Here is a 17,963-nt window from a genome sequence, read left to right as displayed (position 1 = left end):
TTTTTCCCACATTATCGTCATATCCCCTTATGTCATTGGTATTTAGTAATCTGTCAATCTCTGCTTGATGCTGGATAGATGCTGAGAGGATGTTTCCTGTAATGGGGACTCTGGAACTAAGGGACACAGTTTAAAAGTTAGGGTCTCCCATTTAAGATGGAGATGAGGATTTTTTTTTCTCCCAGAGGGTCTTTAGTCTATGGAATTCTCTTCCCCAGAGATCAGTGGAGGCTGGGTCATTGAATTTATTCAAGGCTGAGTGAGATAGATTTTTAATCAACGAGGGAGTCAAGGGATATGGGGGTCAGACAGGAAAGTGGAGTTATGACCACTATCATTCAGCCATAATCTTATCGAATGGCTAAGCAGTCTCAAGGGGCCGAATGGCCTACTCCCACTCCTAATTTTTGCGTTCTTGTCCTTCTGATGCGCAAAATGTCTGCCACATGCCCTACATCCCAACAACAGTGACTGCACTTCATAAATACTTCATTGCCTACCAAGCACATTGGGATGCCCAGAGGTTGTGAATGACAGCACATAACTGAAAGCGTTGCTTTTTTTACTTCATCAAAGCCCATCATAATTTTGAACACCTCTGTTCAAATATGTTAACCTTCTCTTAGACTTCTTTGCTTTAAGAAATACCTCTGGGATTCACTCAGTAATTTTAGGGGAATCCAATTTGTTCAGACAAGCCTTTCAGAGCAACCAACTTGATTTTTTTTGGTGAGAGGTCTTAGCCTATGAATGCCTGGTGGTTACTCAAGGTCATTGGTTTTATTTGCTCTTGAAATGTGGTGACATTGGAGGGGCAGTAGTTATTACCAATTCCTAACTGCCCAGAGGGCCTTATGATTCTAATACTGGCATTGCCAGCAACAAGCCATGCCAAGCATCATTTGGTGGCACAGCATAAATGCCGGGCAATGGCCATCTCCAATAATCGAGAGCCAAGCCAACTGTCCTTGACATTCAATGGTTTTACCACTGCCCAATTTCCCCACCTTCAAAACTCTGCGGTCAATGTTGGCCAGAAACTCGACTTCACCAGACACATAAATGCCATGTTGCTAGGGCAGGCCAGCAGCTGTTCATTCAGTGGGGAGTGCCTCAAATCCTGACTCCCCAAAGCCTGTCCACCATCTAAAAAGCACAAGTCAGGAAGGTGATGGAATATTCTCCACTTGCCTGGATGGGTGCAGCTGTATCAACAACTTAAGAAGCTTGACAGCACTAAGAACAGAATAGTCTGTTTGATAGGTGCCTCATCCACCACCTTAACCATTCACTATCTTCACCACCTGTTTTTATCATCTGCAAGATGCAGTGCATTAAATCGCGAAGGACTCTTCGACAGCATCCAAAAAATCTACAAACACTACCAATTCAAATGGTAAGGGCAGCAGACACACGGGTACTATCACCTCCAAGTTCCCCTTCAAGTTGCAAACCATCCTGACTTGGGACTATATCGCTGTTCCTTCATTATCACTTCAGACTAAAAATCAGTTTAAAGAAAACTGAAGTCTTGCATCAGCATGCACCCCAAGAAGAATATAGACCACCAAGCATGGTCACCGGGAGAACCGAGCTGAATGCTGTCAAGCAATTTACTCATTTGGGGAGCATCATCTCGTTTGATGACATCATAGACAAGGAAGTGGACAACAGGCTCTCAAAAATAAACAGTATATTCGGCAGACTCTACAAACGTGTGTGGAGCAACTACAAACTCAGAGCACAGATCAAACTCAAAATGTACAAAACCATAGTCCTCACCATCCTTCTGTATGATGCCGAGTCATGGGTCCTGTACCGCCGTCATGTACGCCTTCTAGCACACTTCCATCAGCGCTGCCTCCCCAGCATCCTCAAGATCTGCTGGCAGGACCACATCACATACATTGAAGTCCTGGAAACAGCCAACACCACCAGCATTGAGGCCATCCTCCTGTAAAGCCAACTGCGTTGGGCGGGTCTCGTTGCCTGGATGGATGACTGTCACCTGCCCAAGATCGTGTTATATGGAGAGCTGACTAGGGGTAAAAGGAACAGAGGGACCCCATGCAAATGTTTCAAGGACTCCCTGAAGAAGTCCCTCTCCTGTGTACCACATCGACCATCACCAGTGGGAAGCACAGGCCATAGATCGTGATGCCTGGAGGTGTTACATCAGGAGAGTGACAGACACCTTTGAGACTGAGTGAAGAACCAGCATGAAAGAGAAAAGGAAGAGAAGGATAGATCCAATTGCCCCCAGCAGTGACTACACCTGCACTTACACTTGCTGTGGGAGAATCTGCCGCTCATGGAGAGGCCTGACTAGCCACCAGCGGGCCTGCAAACAATGAGTACAACCTTCCCAAAATTTTCATCCATTGAAGAAGTGCCAAGAGACTAGTTCAAATCCTGCAACTCCCCCTTCTGACAGCATTGGGTGTGTACCTATACCACATGAACTGCAGCGATACAAGAAGTGGGCAAACTACCAACTTCTCAAGGGAAATTAGGGAGTGTCAATAAATAAAGATCTTGCTAACGATGCTCATATCATGAGAATTCTATTTATAAACATGAAATTTGGTATTATTCTTACATTTTAACTCAACCTTGCGAAACTTGTTATCCTATACAGTTAACCATTCCAAAGCCTAGGATTTGGAATTCTCAATTCTTTGTTGTGATACGAAGACAGTGAAAGAATTGGCAAAGATGAAGATGCAAAATACCTTAAGATTATTCAACCTCCTCACTAAATCCATGCGCGGAATGTTCTCCAGAGCAGTCTGAACCACTTTTAAACCTTCTGCTTCATGCAGAAATTTTTTCTTGATCAGATCCACCACTGTGCAAGTGTCAGCGTTCTCGAGTTTCCCAGCCGGGATTCCGTTATCTTGCAATATGTGCTTGAACTTTTTCAGATCATCCACTGACAGCTCCTCGAGAATGAATTCAACTTTATCCATAACTTCCTGATAATCTAGTGGAAATGCAAAAGAAATAGTGATGTGTTGTGCTGCCTCATTATGTTTCTGGTATATGATACAGTGGCATTTTCATAAATAAGGTTAAAACCTAGGAGCGGGAGTAGAACTTGTGGCTCCTCCTCCGCCATTCAGTGAGATCATGGCTGATCTTCTTCCTCCGCTCTACTTTAACTCCGTCTCCTCCTATCTCTTCATTACTTTTGTTTCTAAAAGCTATCAATCTCAGTACTGAATATATTCAATGAGTTCTATGGAGCGAGCAACCACAGTTCCCAACCACAGTGGTTGATAATTCCAAAGTTTCTCAACCCCCAGAATGAAGGAATTTCACCTCCTCTCCATCCTAAATGGTCAACAATTCAACCTGAGACTTTGAGACTGTAATTAGCAGTTCACATTTTGTACTTCATACAGTAGAAATGCTCAGTTACAGCCCTCGGCTGTGTTGCATTGTGAACACTCATTAATCGTGGAAATCTGCATTACATGAACAAAGACTAGGTGGATCAGAACTTGACTTTTCATCCTCTGAGACCTGGGGTCGGATCAAGCACCAGGTGGAGGAAATGAAGTGCTCCTCTCTCGGATGGGAGGCTGGATGACTCAAACAATCTAACTTCACCCTTTGAGATCTGGAGACAGAGAGGATAATAGGATCCTCCTTCTGATGGGGACTGAGTGTGGAAGCAGGAAAAACTCTGCATGGGGATGAAAAAGAAATGAAACCGGACGGACCAACCGGCATCGACCTAGGCACCGGAAACGACAACGGCAAACCCAGCCCTGTCGACCCTGCAAAGCCCTCCTTACTAACATCCGGGGGCTTGTGCCAAAGTTGGGAGAGCTGTCCCACAGACTAGTCAAGCAACAGCCTGACATAGTCATACTCACGGAATCATACCTTACAGACAATGTCCCAGACATTACCATCACCATCCCCGGGTATGTCCTGTCCCACCGGCAGGGCAGACCCACCAGAGGTGGTGGCACAGTGGTATACAGTAGGGAGGGAGTTGCCCTGGTAGTCCTCAACATCGACTCCGGACCTCATGAAGTCTCATGGCATCAAGTCAAACATGGGCAAGGTAACCTCCTGCTGATTACCACCGACCGCCCACCCTCAGCTGATGACTCAGTACTCCTCCATGTTGAACACCACTTGGATGAAGCACTGAGGGTGGCAAGGGCACAAAATGTACTCTGGGTGGGGGGACTTCAGCCAATTCGATTCACTCCGCGTGACATCAAGAAACGACTGAAGGCACTGGATACTTCAAAAGCTGGTCGAGTCCCATAGGACATATCTGCTAGATTGGGTCTGCGGCAGGTGGTGGGGGAACCAACAAGCAGGAAAAACATAATTGACCTCGTCCTCACCAATCTGCCTGTCGCAGATGCTTCTGTCCATGACTGCATTGGTAGGAGTGATCACCACACAGTCCTTGTGGAGACGAAGTCCTGTCTTCACATTGAGGATACCGTCCATCGTGTTGTGTGGCACTATCACCGTGCTAAATGGGAGAGATTTCGAACACATCTAGCAATGCAAAATTGGGCATCCATGAGGCGCTGTGGGCCATCAGCAGCAGCAGAATTGTACTCAACCACAATCTGTAACCTCGTGGCCCGGCATATCCCCCACTCTATCATTACCATCAATCCAGGAGACCAACCCTGGTTCAATGAAGAGTGCAGGAGAGCATGCCAGTAGCAGCACCAGGGATACCTCAAAATGAGGTGTCAACCTGGTGAAGCTACAACCCAGGACTACCTGTATGCCAAACTGCGTAAGCAGCATGCGATAGACAGAGCTAAGCGATCCCATAACCAACGGATCAGATCTAAGCTCTGCAGTCCTGCCACATCCAGCCGTGAATGGTGGTGGACAATTAAACAACTAACTGGGGGGGGGGGCTCCACAAATATCCCCATCCTCAATGATCCAGCACATCAGTGCGAAAGATAAGGCTGAAGCATTTGCAACAGTCTTCAGCCAGATGTGCCGAGTTGATGATCCATCTCGGCCTCCTCCTGAAGTCCCCAGCATCACAGATGCCAGACTTCAGCCAATTCGATTCACTCTGCGTGATATCAAGAAATGACTGAAGGCACTGGATACTGCAAAAGCTATGGGCCCTGACAATATTCCGGCAACAGTACTGAAGACCTGTGCTCCAGAACTTGCCGCGCCCCTAGCCAAACTGTTCCAGTACAGCTACAACACTGGCATCTACCCTGCAATGTGGAAAATTACCCAGGTATGTCCTGTACACAAAAAGCAGGACAAGTCCAACCCATCCAATTACTAGCCCATCAGCCTACTTTCAATCATCAGTAAAGTGATGTAAAGTGTCATCAACAGTGCCATCAAGCGGCACTTGCTTAGCAATAACCTGCTCACTGACGCTCAGTTTGGGTTCCGCCAGGGCCACTCAGCTCCTGACCTCATTACAGCCTTGGTTCAAACATGGACAAAAGAGTTGAACTCAAGAGGTGAGGTGAGAGTGACTGCCCTTGACATCAAGGCAGAATTTTACCGAGTATGGCATCAAGGAGCCCTAGCAAAACTGAGGTCAATGGGAATCAGGGGGAATACCCTCCGCTGGCTGGAGTCATACCTAGCGCAAAGGAAGATGGTTGTGGTTGTTGGAGGTCAATTATCTGAACTCCAGGACATCACTGCAGGAGTTCCTCAGGGTAGTGTCCTGGGCCCAAACATCTTCAGCTGCTTCATCAATGACCTTCCTACAATCATAAGGTCAGAAGTGGGGATGTTCGCTGATGATTGCACAATGTTCAGCACCATTAGTGACTCCTCAGATACTGAAGCAGTCCATGTTGAAATGCAGCAAGACCTGGACAATATCCAGGCTTGGGCTGATGAGTGGCAAGTAACATTCGCGCCACACAAGTGCCAGGCAATAACCATCTCCAACAAGAGAGAATCTCACCATCTCCCCTTGACATTCAATGGCATTACCATCACTGAATCCCCCACTATCAACATCCTAGGGGCTACCATTGACCAGAAACTGAACTGGAGTAGCCATATAAATACCCTGGCTACAAGAGCAGGTCAGAGGCTAGGAATCCCGAGGCAGGTAACTCACCTCCTGACTCCCCAAAGCCTATCCACCATCTACAAGGCACAGGTCGGGTGTGTGATGGAATACTCTCCACTTACCTGGATGGGTGCAGCTCCAACAACACTCAAGAAGCTCGACACCATCCAGGACAAAGCAGCCCGCTTGATTGGCACCCCACTACAAACATTCACTCTCTCCAACACCGACGCACAGTGGCAGCAGTGTGTACCATCTACAAGATGCACTGCAGCAACGCACCAAGGCTCCTTAGACAGCACCTTCCAAACCCACGACCTCTACCAACTAGAAGGACAAGGGCAGCAAATACATGGGAACACCACCACCTGCAAGTTCCCCTCCAAGTCACACACCATCCTGACTTGGAACTATATTGGCGTTCCTTCACTGTCGCTGTCACTGACGCCCACATCCCATGAATGAATAAAAAAAAAAATAGGAGTGGGTCAAGGATAGATCTTTGGGTCCCTCAGCGGTAACGGTGTTGTAGTCCTTGTCGATGATTCTCTGGGTGCGACTGAATAGATAAGAAAATTATGAGGCATGAGTAGTCCCAAGCAGCTGGATGATGGAGGAGAGAAGATGGAAGAGAATGCCGCGGTCAACCGTGCTGAAAGCTGAAAACAGGTTGGAAAAGACGAGAAAGGACAGTTTACCACAAGGAAAGTCACATAGGTTTCCAGTTGTGACCTTAATTAGGGCCGTTTCAGTGCCATTACAGGGAGAGACACCTGATTGACGCAGTTCAATCATAATGCTGCTGGAAAGATGGGCGTAGATTTGGGAGACAACAGCACATCCGTGAGATAAAAACAGAAATGCTGGAAATACGCAGCATGTCTGGCAGCATCTGTGAAGAGAGAAACAGAGTCTGATGAAAAGTCATCGACCTGAAACATTAAATTTGTTTTTCTCTCTTCACTGTCAGACCTGCTGTGTATTTCCAGAATTTTCGGTTTTGATTTCAGATTTCCAGTATCTGCAGTATTTTACTTTTGTATTAGCATCGCATCCCTGAACTTTGGAGGGGAATGGTAGGTTGGATTTGAGGTGATAGTGAGCAAGCACATCGGGTCAATCTTGCTTTTTTTGAGGAAGGGGATAATGACAGCAGATCTTACCAAGATTGACTTGTTAAAGGGATACTGGCAATTTCTTTTGACTCCTCGAGCCAAAGAGATATCAGCTTTTGTAACAACTGATGGTCTTTATCAGTGTCGGGAGATGCCATTTGGGCTAAAAAATGCCCCAGCCACGTTTCAAAGATTAATGAATCAGATGGTAGCCAGTGTTCCCAACTGTGTAGTGTATCTTGATGATATACTAATATACAGTAGCACTTGGCAAGAACACTTAAACCAGCTGAAAGTTTTGTTTAAAAATCTGCAAGCAGTAGACTTAGTGATAACTCTGGAAAAAAGCGAATTCGGAAAAGCAAGAGTAACTTACCTCGGACACATAGTGGGGCAAGGTCAGGTATTGCCAAAAACGGCAAAGGTACAAGCGTTACTGAAGTTCCCTATCCATAAATCTAAATGGGAAATAATGAGGTTTTTAGGGATGTGCAGGTTTTATCAGATATTTGTACAAGATTTTCGTACTGTGGCTGCTCCGTTAACCGACTTGCGACATAAAAAGAAAAACAAAGTAGCATGGTCAGACGAATGCCAGACAGCATTTGAAAAGCTAGATACTCCGAACTAATGAAGCAGTGTTGGCTGCTTCAAATTTCGCTCAACCCCTTAAAATAGCGATTGATGCTAATGACCTGGGTTTGGTGCAGTCCTCTTGCAAGTTGACGAATCGGGCACAGAGAAGCCAGTAGGGTACTTTTCCAGAAAACTAAGTTGTCATCAAAAACAGTTTTCCTCTGTGGAAAAAGAAATATTGGGACTTTTGCTGGCTCTCAAACATTTTCAGATATATGTCTGCCAGGACTGTAAACAAATATTAATATACACTGACCATAACCCATTAATGTCTGTGAAAAAGTTTAAAAACCGAAATGCTAGAATCTTTAGATGGAGTTTGTTGTTACAGCCTTATCCTCTAAGGGTTGTACATATTTTGGGGAAAAATAATGTTATCGCCAATGCTTTGTCACGGATTTAACCATGTTAACTCATATAGATGGCGATGGTATAAAGAAAACACTGTAAATTATTAGTAGAGTGAATGGTGCGTACATGCGGGGCAAAGTTGCTTGTGTTTTTCCAATTTCTATTTTTTTTTGCCTTGTAATAAAATGCATTTCAGAAATGGCTTTTCATTTCGCGGGGACAGAAATGTCACAGTCTTGTTTTTTTCTGCCACGAAAATATTGTGTGTGCCTTTAAGACTGTAAAAAGATCAGTGCACCTTTAAGATAGAAAGTTTCAGAGAGTGCATTCCGGTTGCCAAGCAAAAGCAGCAAGCAAGAGGTTACATGATTCAATGGCAATTTGACTTTTGAAAACTTTCTGGCACAGACTGGCTGGAGCAGACAGAGTTCTGAGATCCAAATCAAAGCTGTGTTTTCTCTCTCAAGATTCTACCAAGCAACAAGCCAAATTAATTCCTAAGGAAAAATAAGAAAAGCTTTACTTTCTTAACAAAGTATCGGTATTGCTGTGTTTATCACTGAAGGGGCAGTTTATGCCAGAACAGCTGAACTGCTTAATTCTTATCTTTGAAGGACCTTTTTTTCCATCAGACGACTATGAAGACTGTTTCTACATTGGAAGACTCCATTCCTCAGGAACGTAACTTGCAAAGACTTTATGTTTATGTTTTAGGTCAGCTAATTGAAAACTGAATTATTGTTAATTTGAGCATATATATACGGATGCAGGAGGTAGACCTTTTAAAATAAAAAGTTATAAGGTCTTTAGACATTGGTTTATCTTGGTAGTGTTTAAGATTTTAGTTTTTTAAAATAAATTGTTAATTTGCTGTTACCTAAAGATACCTTCATTGGGGGGGTTACTGGAGTGTTCAATTTTTCCGATTTTGAAAGCTTAAAGAAATATGTTGTGAGCTGTGGAGAGGCAGGACTGAATTAACAGTGTGTTGCTCATGATTAGAGTCATATACTTTAACTGGGGGCTTTGTCCTGTGCTGTCCTAACACTTGGGAAAAATAAAGGTTATCTGTAGTACAATTTTCTTTACAATAGTTCAGACATATGGCAGGTTATTAACATGATAAAGATTTTAATAAATACCTCAGTACATACTGCCACACGTAACATTTTCACGTTCCACTATTATACATATGTTTATAAAATTATAAGGGCGGAACCACTAACAAAACTAAATAAATGCAACAGTTAGGATTAGCAGGGTTTCAAACATCATAAAATGATAATTCACAGCTTTCTTTCTCTCTTAAACCCCTTTTAACTCAGGGTAGAGCATCAGCAATTACATAGCTTTTTCTTGCAGCATACAGAATTTTTAGTGGAAATGGCTGCAACAACAAACTGCAGCGAGAAAGCCTGAGGTTCTTTGTTCCAAACTTTTCTAGAAGCACAAGTGGGTTGTCGTCTGCAAAGAGTAGTATTTTTCCCTGACTTGGTTACACATCCCTCAAACTGTTGTAGAGGCCTCTTTCTTGATGTTTGAGTACTTCCTATGATGTATATTTAGCCTCCAAGAGAAGTACTTACTGGGCTGTTTCATCATCATCCTGGAGCAGGCCCATCCCTACCTCGACATCACTCGTGTTAATAGCCAGCTTGAATGACTTACTAAAATCTAGAGCTGCAAGAACTGATTCCTTAATCAAAACAGCCTTCCACTTCTGAAATACCGTTTGGCATGAACCTGACCATTCGAAATTCACGTTTTTCTTTGACAAATTAGTCAAAGAACAAAGAACAGTACAGCACAGGAACAGGCCATTTGGCCCTCCAAGCCTGCGCCGATCTTGATGCCTGTCTAAACTAAAACCTTCTGCACTTCCGGGGTCCGTATCCCTCTTTTCCCATCCTATTCATGTATTTGTCAAGATGCCTCTTAAACGTCGCTATCGTACCTGCTTCCACTACCTCCCCCGGCAGCAAGCTCCAGGCACTCACCACCCTCTGTGCAAAGAACTTGCCTCGCACATCCCCTCTAAACTTTGCCCTTCGCACCATAAACCTATGTCCCCTAGTAACGGACTTCCACTCTGGGAAAAAGCTTCTGACTATCCACTCTGTCCATGCCACTCATAACTTTGTAAACCTCTATCATGTCGCCACCCCACCTCCGTCGTTCCAGTGAAAACAATCCGAGTTTATCCAACCTCTCCTCATAGCTAATGCCCTCCAGACCAGGCAACATCCCGGTAAACCTCTTCTGTACCCTCTCCAAAGCCTCCACGTCCTTCTGGTAGTGTGGCGACCAGAATTGCACGCAATATTCTCAGTGTGGCCTCACTAAAGTTGTGTACAGCTGCAGAATGACTTGCCAATTTTGATACTCTATGCCCTGACTGATGAAGGCAAGCATGCCGTATGCCTTCTTGACTACCTGATCCACCTGCGTTGCCACTTTCAGTGACCTGTGGACCTGTACAGCCAGATCTCTCTGCCTATCAATACTCCTAAGGGTTCTGCCATTTAGTATATACTTCCCACCTGTATTAGATCTTCCAAAATGCATTACCTCACATTTGTCCGGATTAAACTCCATCTGCCATTTTTCCGCCCAAATCTCCAACCGATCTATATCCTGCTGTATCCTCTGACAATCCTCATCACTATCCGCAACTCCACCAATCTTTGTGTCGTCCGCAAACTTACTAATCAGACCAGCTACATTTTCCTCCAAATCATTTATATATACTACAAACAGCAAAGGTCCCAGCACTCATCCCTGCGGAACACCACTAGTCACAGCCCTCCATTCAGAAAAGCACCCTTCCACTGCTACCCTCTGTCTTCTATGACCAAGCCAGTTCTGTATCCACCTTGCCAGCTCACCTCTGATCACATGTGACTTCACCTTTTGTACCAGTCTGCCATGAGGGATCTTGTCAAAGGCTTTACTGAAGTCCATATAGACAACATCCACTGCCCTTCCTTCATCAATCATCTTCGTCACTTCCTCAAAAAACTCAATCAAGTTAGTGAGACACGACCTCCCCTTCACAAAACCATGCTGCCTCTCACTAATAAGTTCATTTGTTTCCAAATGGCAGTAAATCCTGTCCCGAAGAATCCTCTCTAATAATTTCCCAACCACTGACATCAGGCTCACCGGCCTATAATTTCCTAGATTATCCTTGCTACCCTTCTTAAACAAAGGAACAACATTGGTTATTCTCCAGTCCTCTGGGACCTCACCTGTAGCCAATGAGGATACAAAGATTTCTGTCAAGGCCCCAGCAATTTCTTCCCTTGCCTCCATCAGTATTCTGGGGTAGATCCCATCAGACCCTGGGGTCTTATCTACCTTAATGCTTTGCAAGACACCCAACATTTCCTCCTTTTTGGTAACGACATGACCCAGACTATCTACACTCCCTTCCCTAGACTCATCATCCACCAAGTCCTTCTCTTTGGTGAATACTGATGCAAAGTGCTCATTTAGTACCTCGTCGATTTCCTGTGGCTGCACACATAGATTCCCTCCTCTGTCCTTGAGTGGGCCAACCCTTTCCCTGGTTGCCCTCTTGCTCTTTATATACGGATAAAAAGCCTTGGGATTCTCCTTAATCCTGTTTGCCAATGACTTTTCATGACCCCTTTTAGCCCTCCTGACTCCTTGCTGATGTTCCTTCCTACTGTCTTTATATTCCTCAAGGGCTTCGTCTGTTCCCAGCCTTCTAGCCCTTATGAATGCTTCCTTTCTCTTTTTGACGAGGCTCACAATATCCCTCGTTATCCAAGGTTCCCGAAACTTGCCAAACTTATCCTTCTTCCTCACAGGAACATGCCGGACCTGGATTCTAATCAACTGACGTTTGAAAGACTCCCACATGTCGGATGTTGATTTTCCCTCAAACAGCCGCCCCCAATCTAAATTCTTCAGTTCCTGCCTAATATAGTTATAATTAGCCTTCCCCCAGTTTAGCACCTTCACCCGAGGACTACTCTTATCCTTATCCACAAGTACCTTAAAACTTACGGAATTATAGTCACTGTTCCCGAAATGCACCCCGACTGAAACTTTGACCACCTGGCCGGGCTCATTCCCCAATACCAGCTCCAGTACGGCCCCATCCCTCGTTGGACTATCTACATATTGTCAATGGGGTAATTACTGTGCTGAAATTCGGGACAAATTTCCTGTCGAACCCACACATGCCCAGAAATTGTAACACTTCTTCCTTTGTCTTGGGTACAATAAAGTCTATTATCACCTGAACCTTGATCTCTCACAGTAACACTTGACCTTGGTCCGCAATATGTCCTAAATAAGTAATTTTGGCCTTAAGCAAACTCGCTCTTTGCCAGGTTTCTGACAAATTTAGCTTTGTCCAACCTGTCAAATAGAGCACTCAAATGCCTTACATGATCACTCCAAGTGTCGCTATACACTAAAAGGACATCGAACACAATTGCTCAACCTGGCAATCAATTGATTGGTTAATCTTTGAAAAGGCATATCATATCAAATGGCATGACTTTACATTTGGACAGACCATCTGGTGTCAGAAAAGCAGAAATTTCTTTGTCTTGGTTGGTCAAAGGGGATTTGCCAATATCCTTTAAGCTAATCAATCTTGCTAACAAAGGCCAAGCTCCCCACCCTATCAATACAATCCTCAAACCTTGGGATCGGATAGGAGTCTGTCTTAGTTACTGCATTAACCTTTCAATAATCAATGCAGAATCTTTGAGAACTGCCTGGTTTTGTTACCAGTACTACAGGAGAACTCTATCTATTTTGACTGAGTTAATTATAATTAATTAACATGTATGGAACCTCCTCCCTGTCTTTGGCCAATTTACTGGGATTGAGACTGTAGGGGTTTTGTTTTTAATTGGTTTAGCTTCCCCTACATCAATCCCATGAATATCTAGAGAAGTGCAACCTGGCTTATCTGTGCATATCGGCTTATATTCCCTCAATAGGTCAGCTATGTCTTTCCTCTGTTGTTCAGTTAGATATTGTAGCACCTCCCCCAGACCCTCCAAAACCTCAGCGCTCACCAGCTTCACTGCAGGAGGATCAATCTAGGAACACTCAGCCTCAAACTCATCATCGGGTTCAACACGTACACCAGGTTCACTATCTACATTCTCTTCCACTTGTGCTGCACCTACTGGCTGACTATGCTCACAATCATAGTACATCTTCACTATATTCACATGACACACCCTTTGACTCTATCGTCTGTCTGGGGTACTAATGACATAGTTCACATCACTGATTTTCCTTTTGATACAGTAGCCTAGCTTTCAGTGGTTCACCAGGCAAAGGAAACAAGTCTAGCACCTTATCCTCCTGGTTGAAATCTACATGTCTTAGCTGTTCAATCTGCTGATGTATTTCTGAACCTTTCTCAGAACTTTGACACATAGTCTAAGAGAGTAGTTTCTTCCTCCTATGCAACAATTCTCTCTTTAATGTGTTATAGTGGGGCGGGTTCTAATCTCATGCCCATATACCAATATGAAGGGACTGAAACCAGTGGTGTGTCCCTCATGTTATGAAAGTGCCTCTGTGTTTTGTTAAATATATTTTTGAGGATTCCTTTTTGAAAGATTGAAGAAATGTTAAACTTTGGGGTTTTCAAAGGGGGTCATGTAAAGGCTACTTGACTTTGAAAAACGGTCCCTGGAAATGTTTTTAAAAGGGGTACTGCGAGGTCTTGTGAGGAAATCAAGCCTTTCCAGGAAACCACCTGACTTCCAGCTCAGTAAACAACAGAGAACTTTGGACACCTGGAGAAGTTGTTTATAAAGAAGTGACTGGCCAAGATTGATGGAGGTTAAAAGGTTGACCGCCAGTTGTCAGTTTCACTTTTGAATTGTTTTGAATTGGGGTTGAACTGTATCAAGAGAGGAGAACATCCAAGTAGAGAAGACCACAACCCAGCTCACCTTTCAATCACCTCTGTAAAAGACCCTGAGAAGTCCATACTGTCAACTCACATCGTCTGCTGTCCTGAAGGAAAGCCTGTTAAATTAATTTTCAATGCCGCCTGAAATTAACTGTTCTAAAAGATCCAAGTGACCCACCTAAGTGTACTTGGAGGCCTGATTGTATGCCAGTTTTGGAACACAACATATTTCATCTACAGTTTCTCCAAGAATTCAGCCCAAGTGTTTTTTTTATTTCTGTAATAGAGCTCTAAAAACAAAAATCCCCTTCAGTTTTCCAGTTAACTGGTATATGTGTGTGTGTGAGTGTGAGGTGCAAAGGTAAAGAGGGAACTTTAATTTTTCAATCTGTGTGTTTATGCTTTACTTGATTTCTGGTTAAGACCTGTTTTATAATAAACTGATAATCTTGTTGTTTATTAAAGATACCTTGTTTGTGTGTTATATTCTGGGATAAAAATAGAGTCCATGATTGACCGTATCTGTAAGTGGGGAAAAAATAATTATATGGTGTGACCCACGGAGAAGTGGAACGAGAATAAACAGTGCACTCCCCCCACCTCGGTCGTAACACTTGTTGTGAATAAAAACATGATATCCCTTTATCCTGGGGATACTCAAAACAATATGCCCTTATCATACTTTTTTTATTTTATTTTTTATTTTAAAAATGTGTGACATGTCATACAGAAATCAACCACATCCCTGTGCAGTTTCAGCCAGTAAAAATGCACCATTACCCTAGTCTGAGTCCTTCGAATACTCAAATGACCTGTGATTGGAATTCTATGGGGAATTCTCAAAATGTCACTGTGGTAGCAAGGAGAGAAAACCATTTTATGCACTACAGCCCGATCCTCATCAACAGGCCTCTGAGGAGGTCTCCACTTCCTCATCACAATGTCATTCTTGACATAATAACACTCAGAGACTGTGTCAGCTTGTGCCTCAGAACACGCCATCTGAGCCAAGTTTCACAAATCAGAGTCTGCCTGTTATGCCTCAGTCAAGAAAGGTCTGCTAAACAATCCACCATTGTTAACCTTCGAGTCTTTACCATCAACATCCCTATCCAAATCCTTGTAAAAGGTTTCAGACAACCAAACACCTGAATATTCCTCCACAACACCTGCATCTATCTCATCTAGTTTAACCCTATCAGTCTGGGATCTAGTCACAGTACAATCTGGGAATATTCCAGGAAATTCTTCCTGCAAAACCTGTTTCAGCAGCCTCAGTTGGCTTCTCCGAAATCACTGGAGACACTAATACCTTATCGCCAGTCAAGTCATTTCCTAGCAGAAAATCTACACCCTCAATAGACAAACTAGGAATGACACCAAGGGTCACTAATTCAAATGAAAACATCAACCTTACATAAGGGAATGAGTAAATAGGTTCCATCAATACCCTGAATTAACACCTTCACATTTAGCAAACTACCAGGGAAAACGTTCATGTCACCAACCAACATCAGTGACTATGCTGTTCCTGTATCTCCAAGGATAACTGGCTGGCTGCCTCACCCGACAAAAGTGGGGACATTTCGCCGTCAAATAGAAAACTTCTAGTTTTCTGCAACCTGGTTCACTCTATCAGTGAACATGGGAGTAACTACCTGCTTGTCATGAACATTACCCATTAGGACAGTACTTTCTGAGGCCACACCATGTGACTGTACACATGCAATAGACTTTATTTTCCACTTCCAACACTCAGCCTTCACATGCCCTTTTTTGACATAAATAGCTTGTTGGTCCCCTCAAACGAAACTTGTCCTCCAGACTTTCTCTTTTACAAACCTGATGTGTGTCCGTACATTTCTGGTCGCCACATTCTAGGAAGGATGTGATTGCACTGGAGAGGGTGCAGAGGAGATTCACCAGGATGTTGCCTGGGCTGGAGCATTTCAGCTATGAAGAGAGACTGGATAGGCTAGGGTTGTTTTCCTTAGAGCAGAGAAGGCTGAGGGGGGACCTGATTGAGGTATACAAAATTATGAGGGGAATAGATAGGGTAGATAGGAAGAAACTTTTTCCCTTAGCAGAGGTGTCAATAACCAAGGGGTGTAGAGTTAAGGTAAGGGGCAGGAGGTTTAGAGGGGATTTGAGGAAAAAAATTTCACCCAGAGGATGGTCGGAATCTGGAACACACTGCCTGAAGGGATGGTAGAGGCAGGGACCCTCACAACATTTAAGAAGTATTTAGATGAGCACTTGAAACGCTATAGCATACAGGGCTATGGGCCAAGGGCTGGAAAATGGGATGAGAATAGATAGGTGCTTGATAGCTGGCATGGACACGATGGGCCGAAGTACTTGTTTCTGTGCTGTATAACTCTATGACTCTATGACTTACCTTTGCGATCTTTTCAATAGCACCAGATCTCTTTTCATTATCAAACTTCCGAACTCTCCAATTTCTCTGAAAGTTTCCGAATTGTGACCTGCTACTCCTGTTCTTGTGAATTTATTCATAAGCATCTGTCACTCCTGTGACTTCCTTAATTTATAAACTTTATGTTCTTCCGAGTGGGACCTTATTCCCGAAGGAACACTATTTTTGGTATTTTCCGGCAGAATCATTTCCCTAAGGCTCTCAAAGTCTTGTGCGACATTCATCAATCTATACCACCTATCAAACACAATTTCCTTCTCTCTAGCGAATTCCACATATATATTGCCCTGTTTTCTTTTTACAGTTCTGAATTTCTGTCTGTGGGTCTCTGGTGCCAAGTCATAGGCATTGAGAACAGTAGTCTTTACTCTGTCATAGTAACGTGAGTGAACATCTGAAAGAGATGAATACACCTCCAAAACATTCCCTATGAAAACACTCTGTAGGAGCAGTGGCCAAGATGATTTCGGGCAAACCAGATTCACGGCACTTTTCTCAAATGATACAAAATACTTTTCGACACCCTGTTTGCTAAATTTAGGTGCCAAGCGAATATTCTTTGCCAAATCAAAACTGCGAGCATTTGCTCTGTGTCATCCTCACCTTTCACCTCCCATGCACATGTGCAAACTTTGCAAATTTCTCTCTCTAATTCTAATATCTCCCTTTCTAAATTCTCCTTTTCACTTTCTAATTCATGTTTTTTTTAATTTCTCTTTCTAAATCAAGGCTTTTGATTACTCTTTTTCTTTCCAACTTCTCCATTTCTCTTTCTCATTTGTATTTCATCCTATCTCTTTCTAACTCTTTAATCAAATTCTCACATTTCTCATTCTTTTTCTCTACTCTTTCGGATGCAATTTTGGATAGTTCCACCTGAGCACTGGCAGAAAAATGATTTTCCCTGTCCAGCTTCAAGCGAGGAGCTAATTCCTGGACGATCTCTGCTTCCCGAGCACGTGAGCTAACACGAACACCACAGGCTTTGCTTTAAGAGTCAAATCAAAATTTTCAACTGTTGCAGTGTACTGAGAGACAAATCTCTCTTAACAAATGCATAAACATCATTCTGGAGAGAGACTGCAGAATGCTGTGGTACACAGGGATCTGGGTGTACTTGTACATGAGTCGGAAAACGTTAGTATGCAAGTACGACAAGTAATTAAGAAGGCAAATAGAATGTTAGTGTTTCTTACAAGGGAGGGTGAAGTACAAAAGTAGGGATGTCTTGCTACAACTGTATAGGGCATTGGTAATACCACACCTAGAGTACTGTGTACAGTTTTGGTCTCCTTACTTAAGAAGGGATATACTTGCATTAGAAGCAGTTCAGGGAAGGGTTGCTAGGCTGATTCTTGGGATGAAGATTTGTTTTATAAGGAAAGGTTGATCAGGTTGGGCCTATACTCACGGGAGGTTATCAAAATGAGAGGTGGTCTTATTGAAACATATAAGATC

At 43.5% G+C, this 17,963-nt stretch overlaps 1 protein-coding gene across 6 annotated transcripts in view; it reads right to left on the bottom strand.

Moving 5' to 3' along the window:
* Positions 1-17,963, bottom strand: part of LOC137345661 (uncharacterized) — a 156,392-nt gene that overhangs the window by 83,260 nt on the left and 55,169 nt on the right. For 5 of the 6 annotated variants that reach the window (XM_068008915.1, XM_068008919.1, XM_068008918.1 and 2 more), the window contains exon 2: positions 2,733-2,983. In XM_068008915.1, the coding sequence (XP_067865016.1) occupies positions 2,733-2,969 (237 nt within the window). In that variant the 5' untranslated portion in view covers positions 2,970-2,983. Of the gene's footprint in view, positions 1-2,732; positions 2,984-7,862; positions 7,965-17,963 lie in introns of all 6 variants that reach the window. The other variant, XM_068008914.1, reaches the window with a different exon arrangement.

This window comes from Heterodontus francisci, chromosome 29 (assembly GCF_036365525.1).
Source record: "Heterodontus francisci isolate sHetFra1 chromosome 29, sHetFra1.hap1, whole genome shotgun sequence".
NCBI classification, from domain to species: Eukaryota; Metazoa; Chordata; class Chondrichthyes; order Heterodontiformes; family Heterodontidae; genus Heterodontus; species Heterodontus francisci.
The sequence above is the reverse complement of the archived record's forward strand: the minus strand, read 5'-3'. Positions and strand labels throughout refer to the sequence as shown.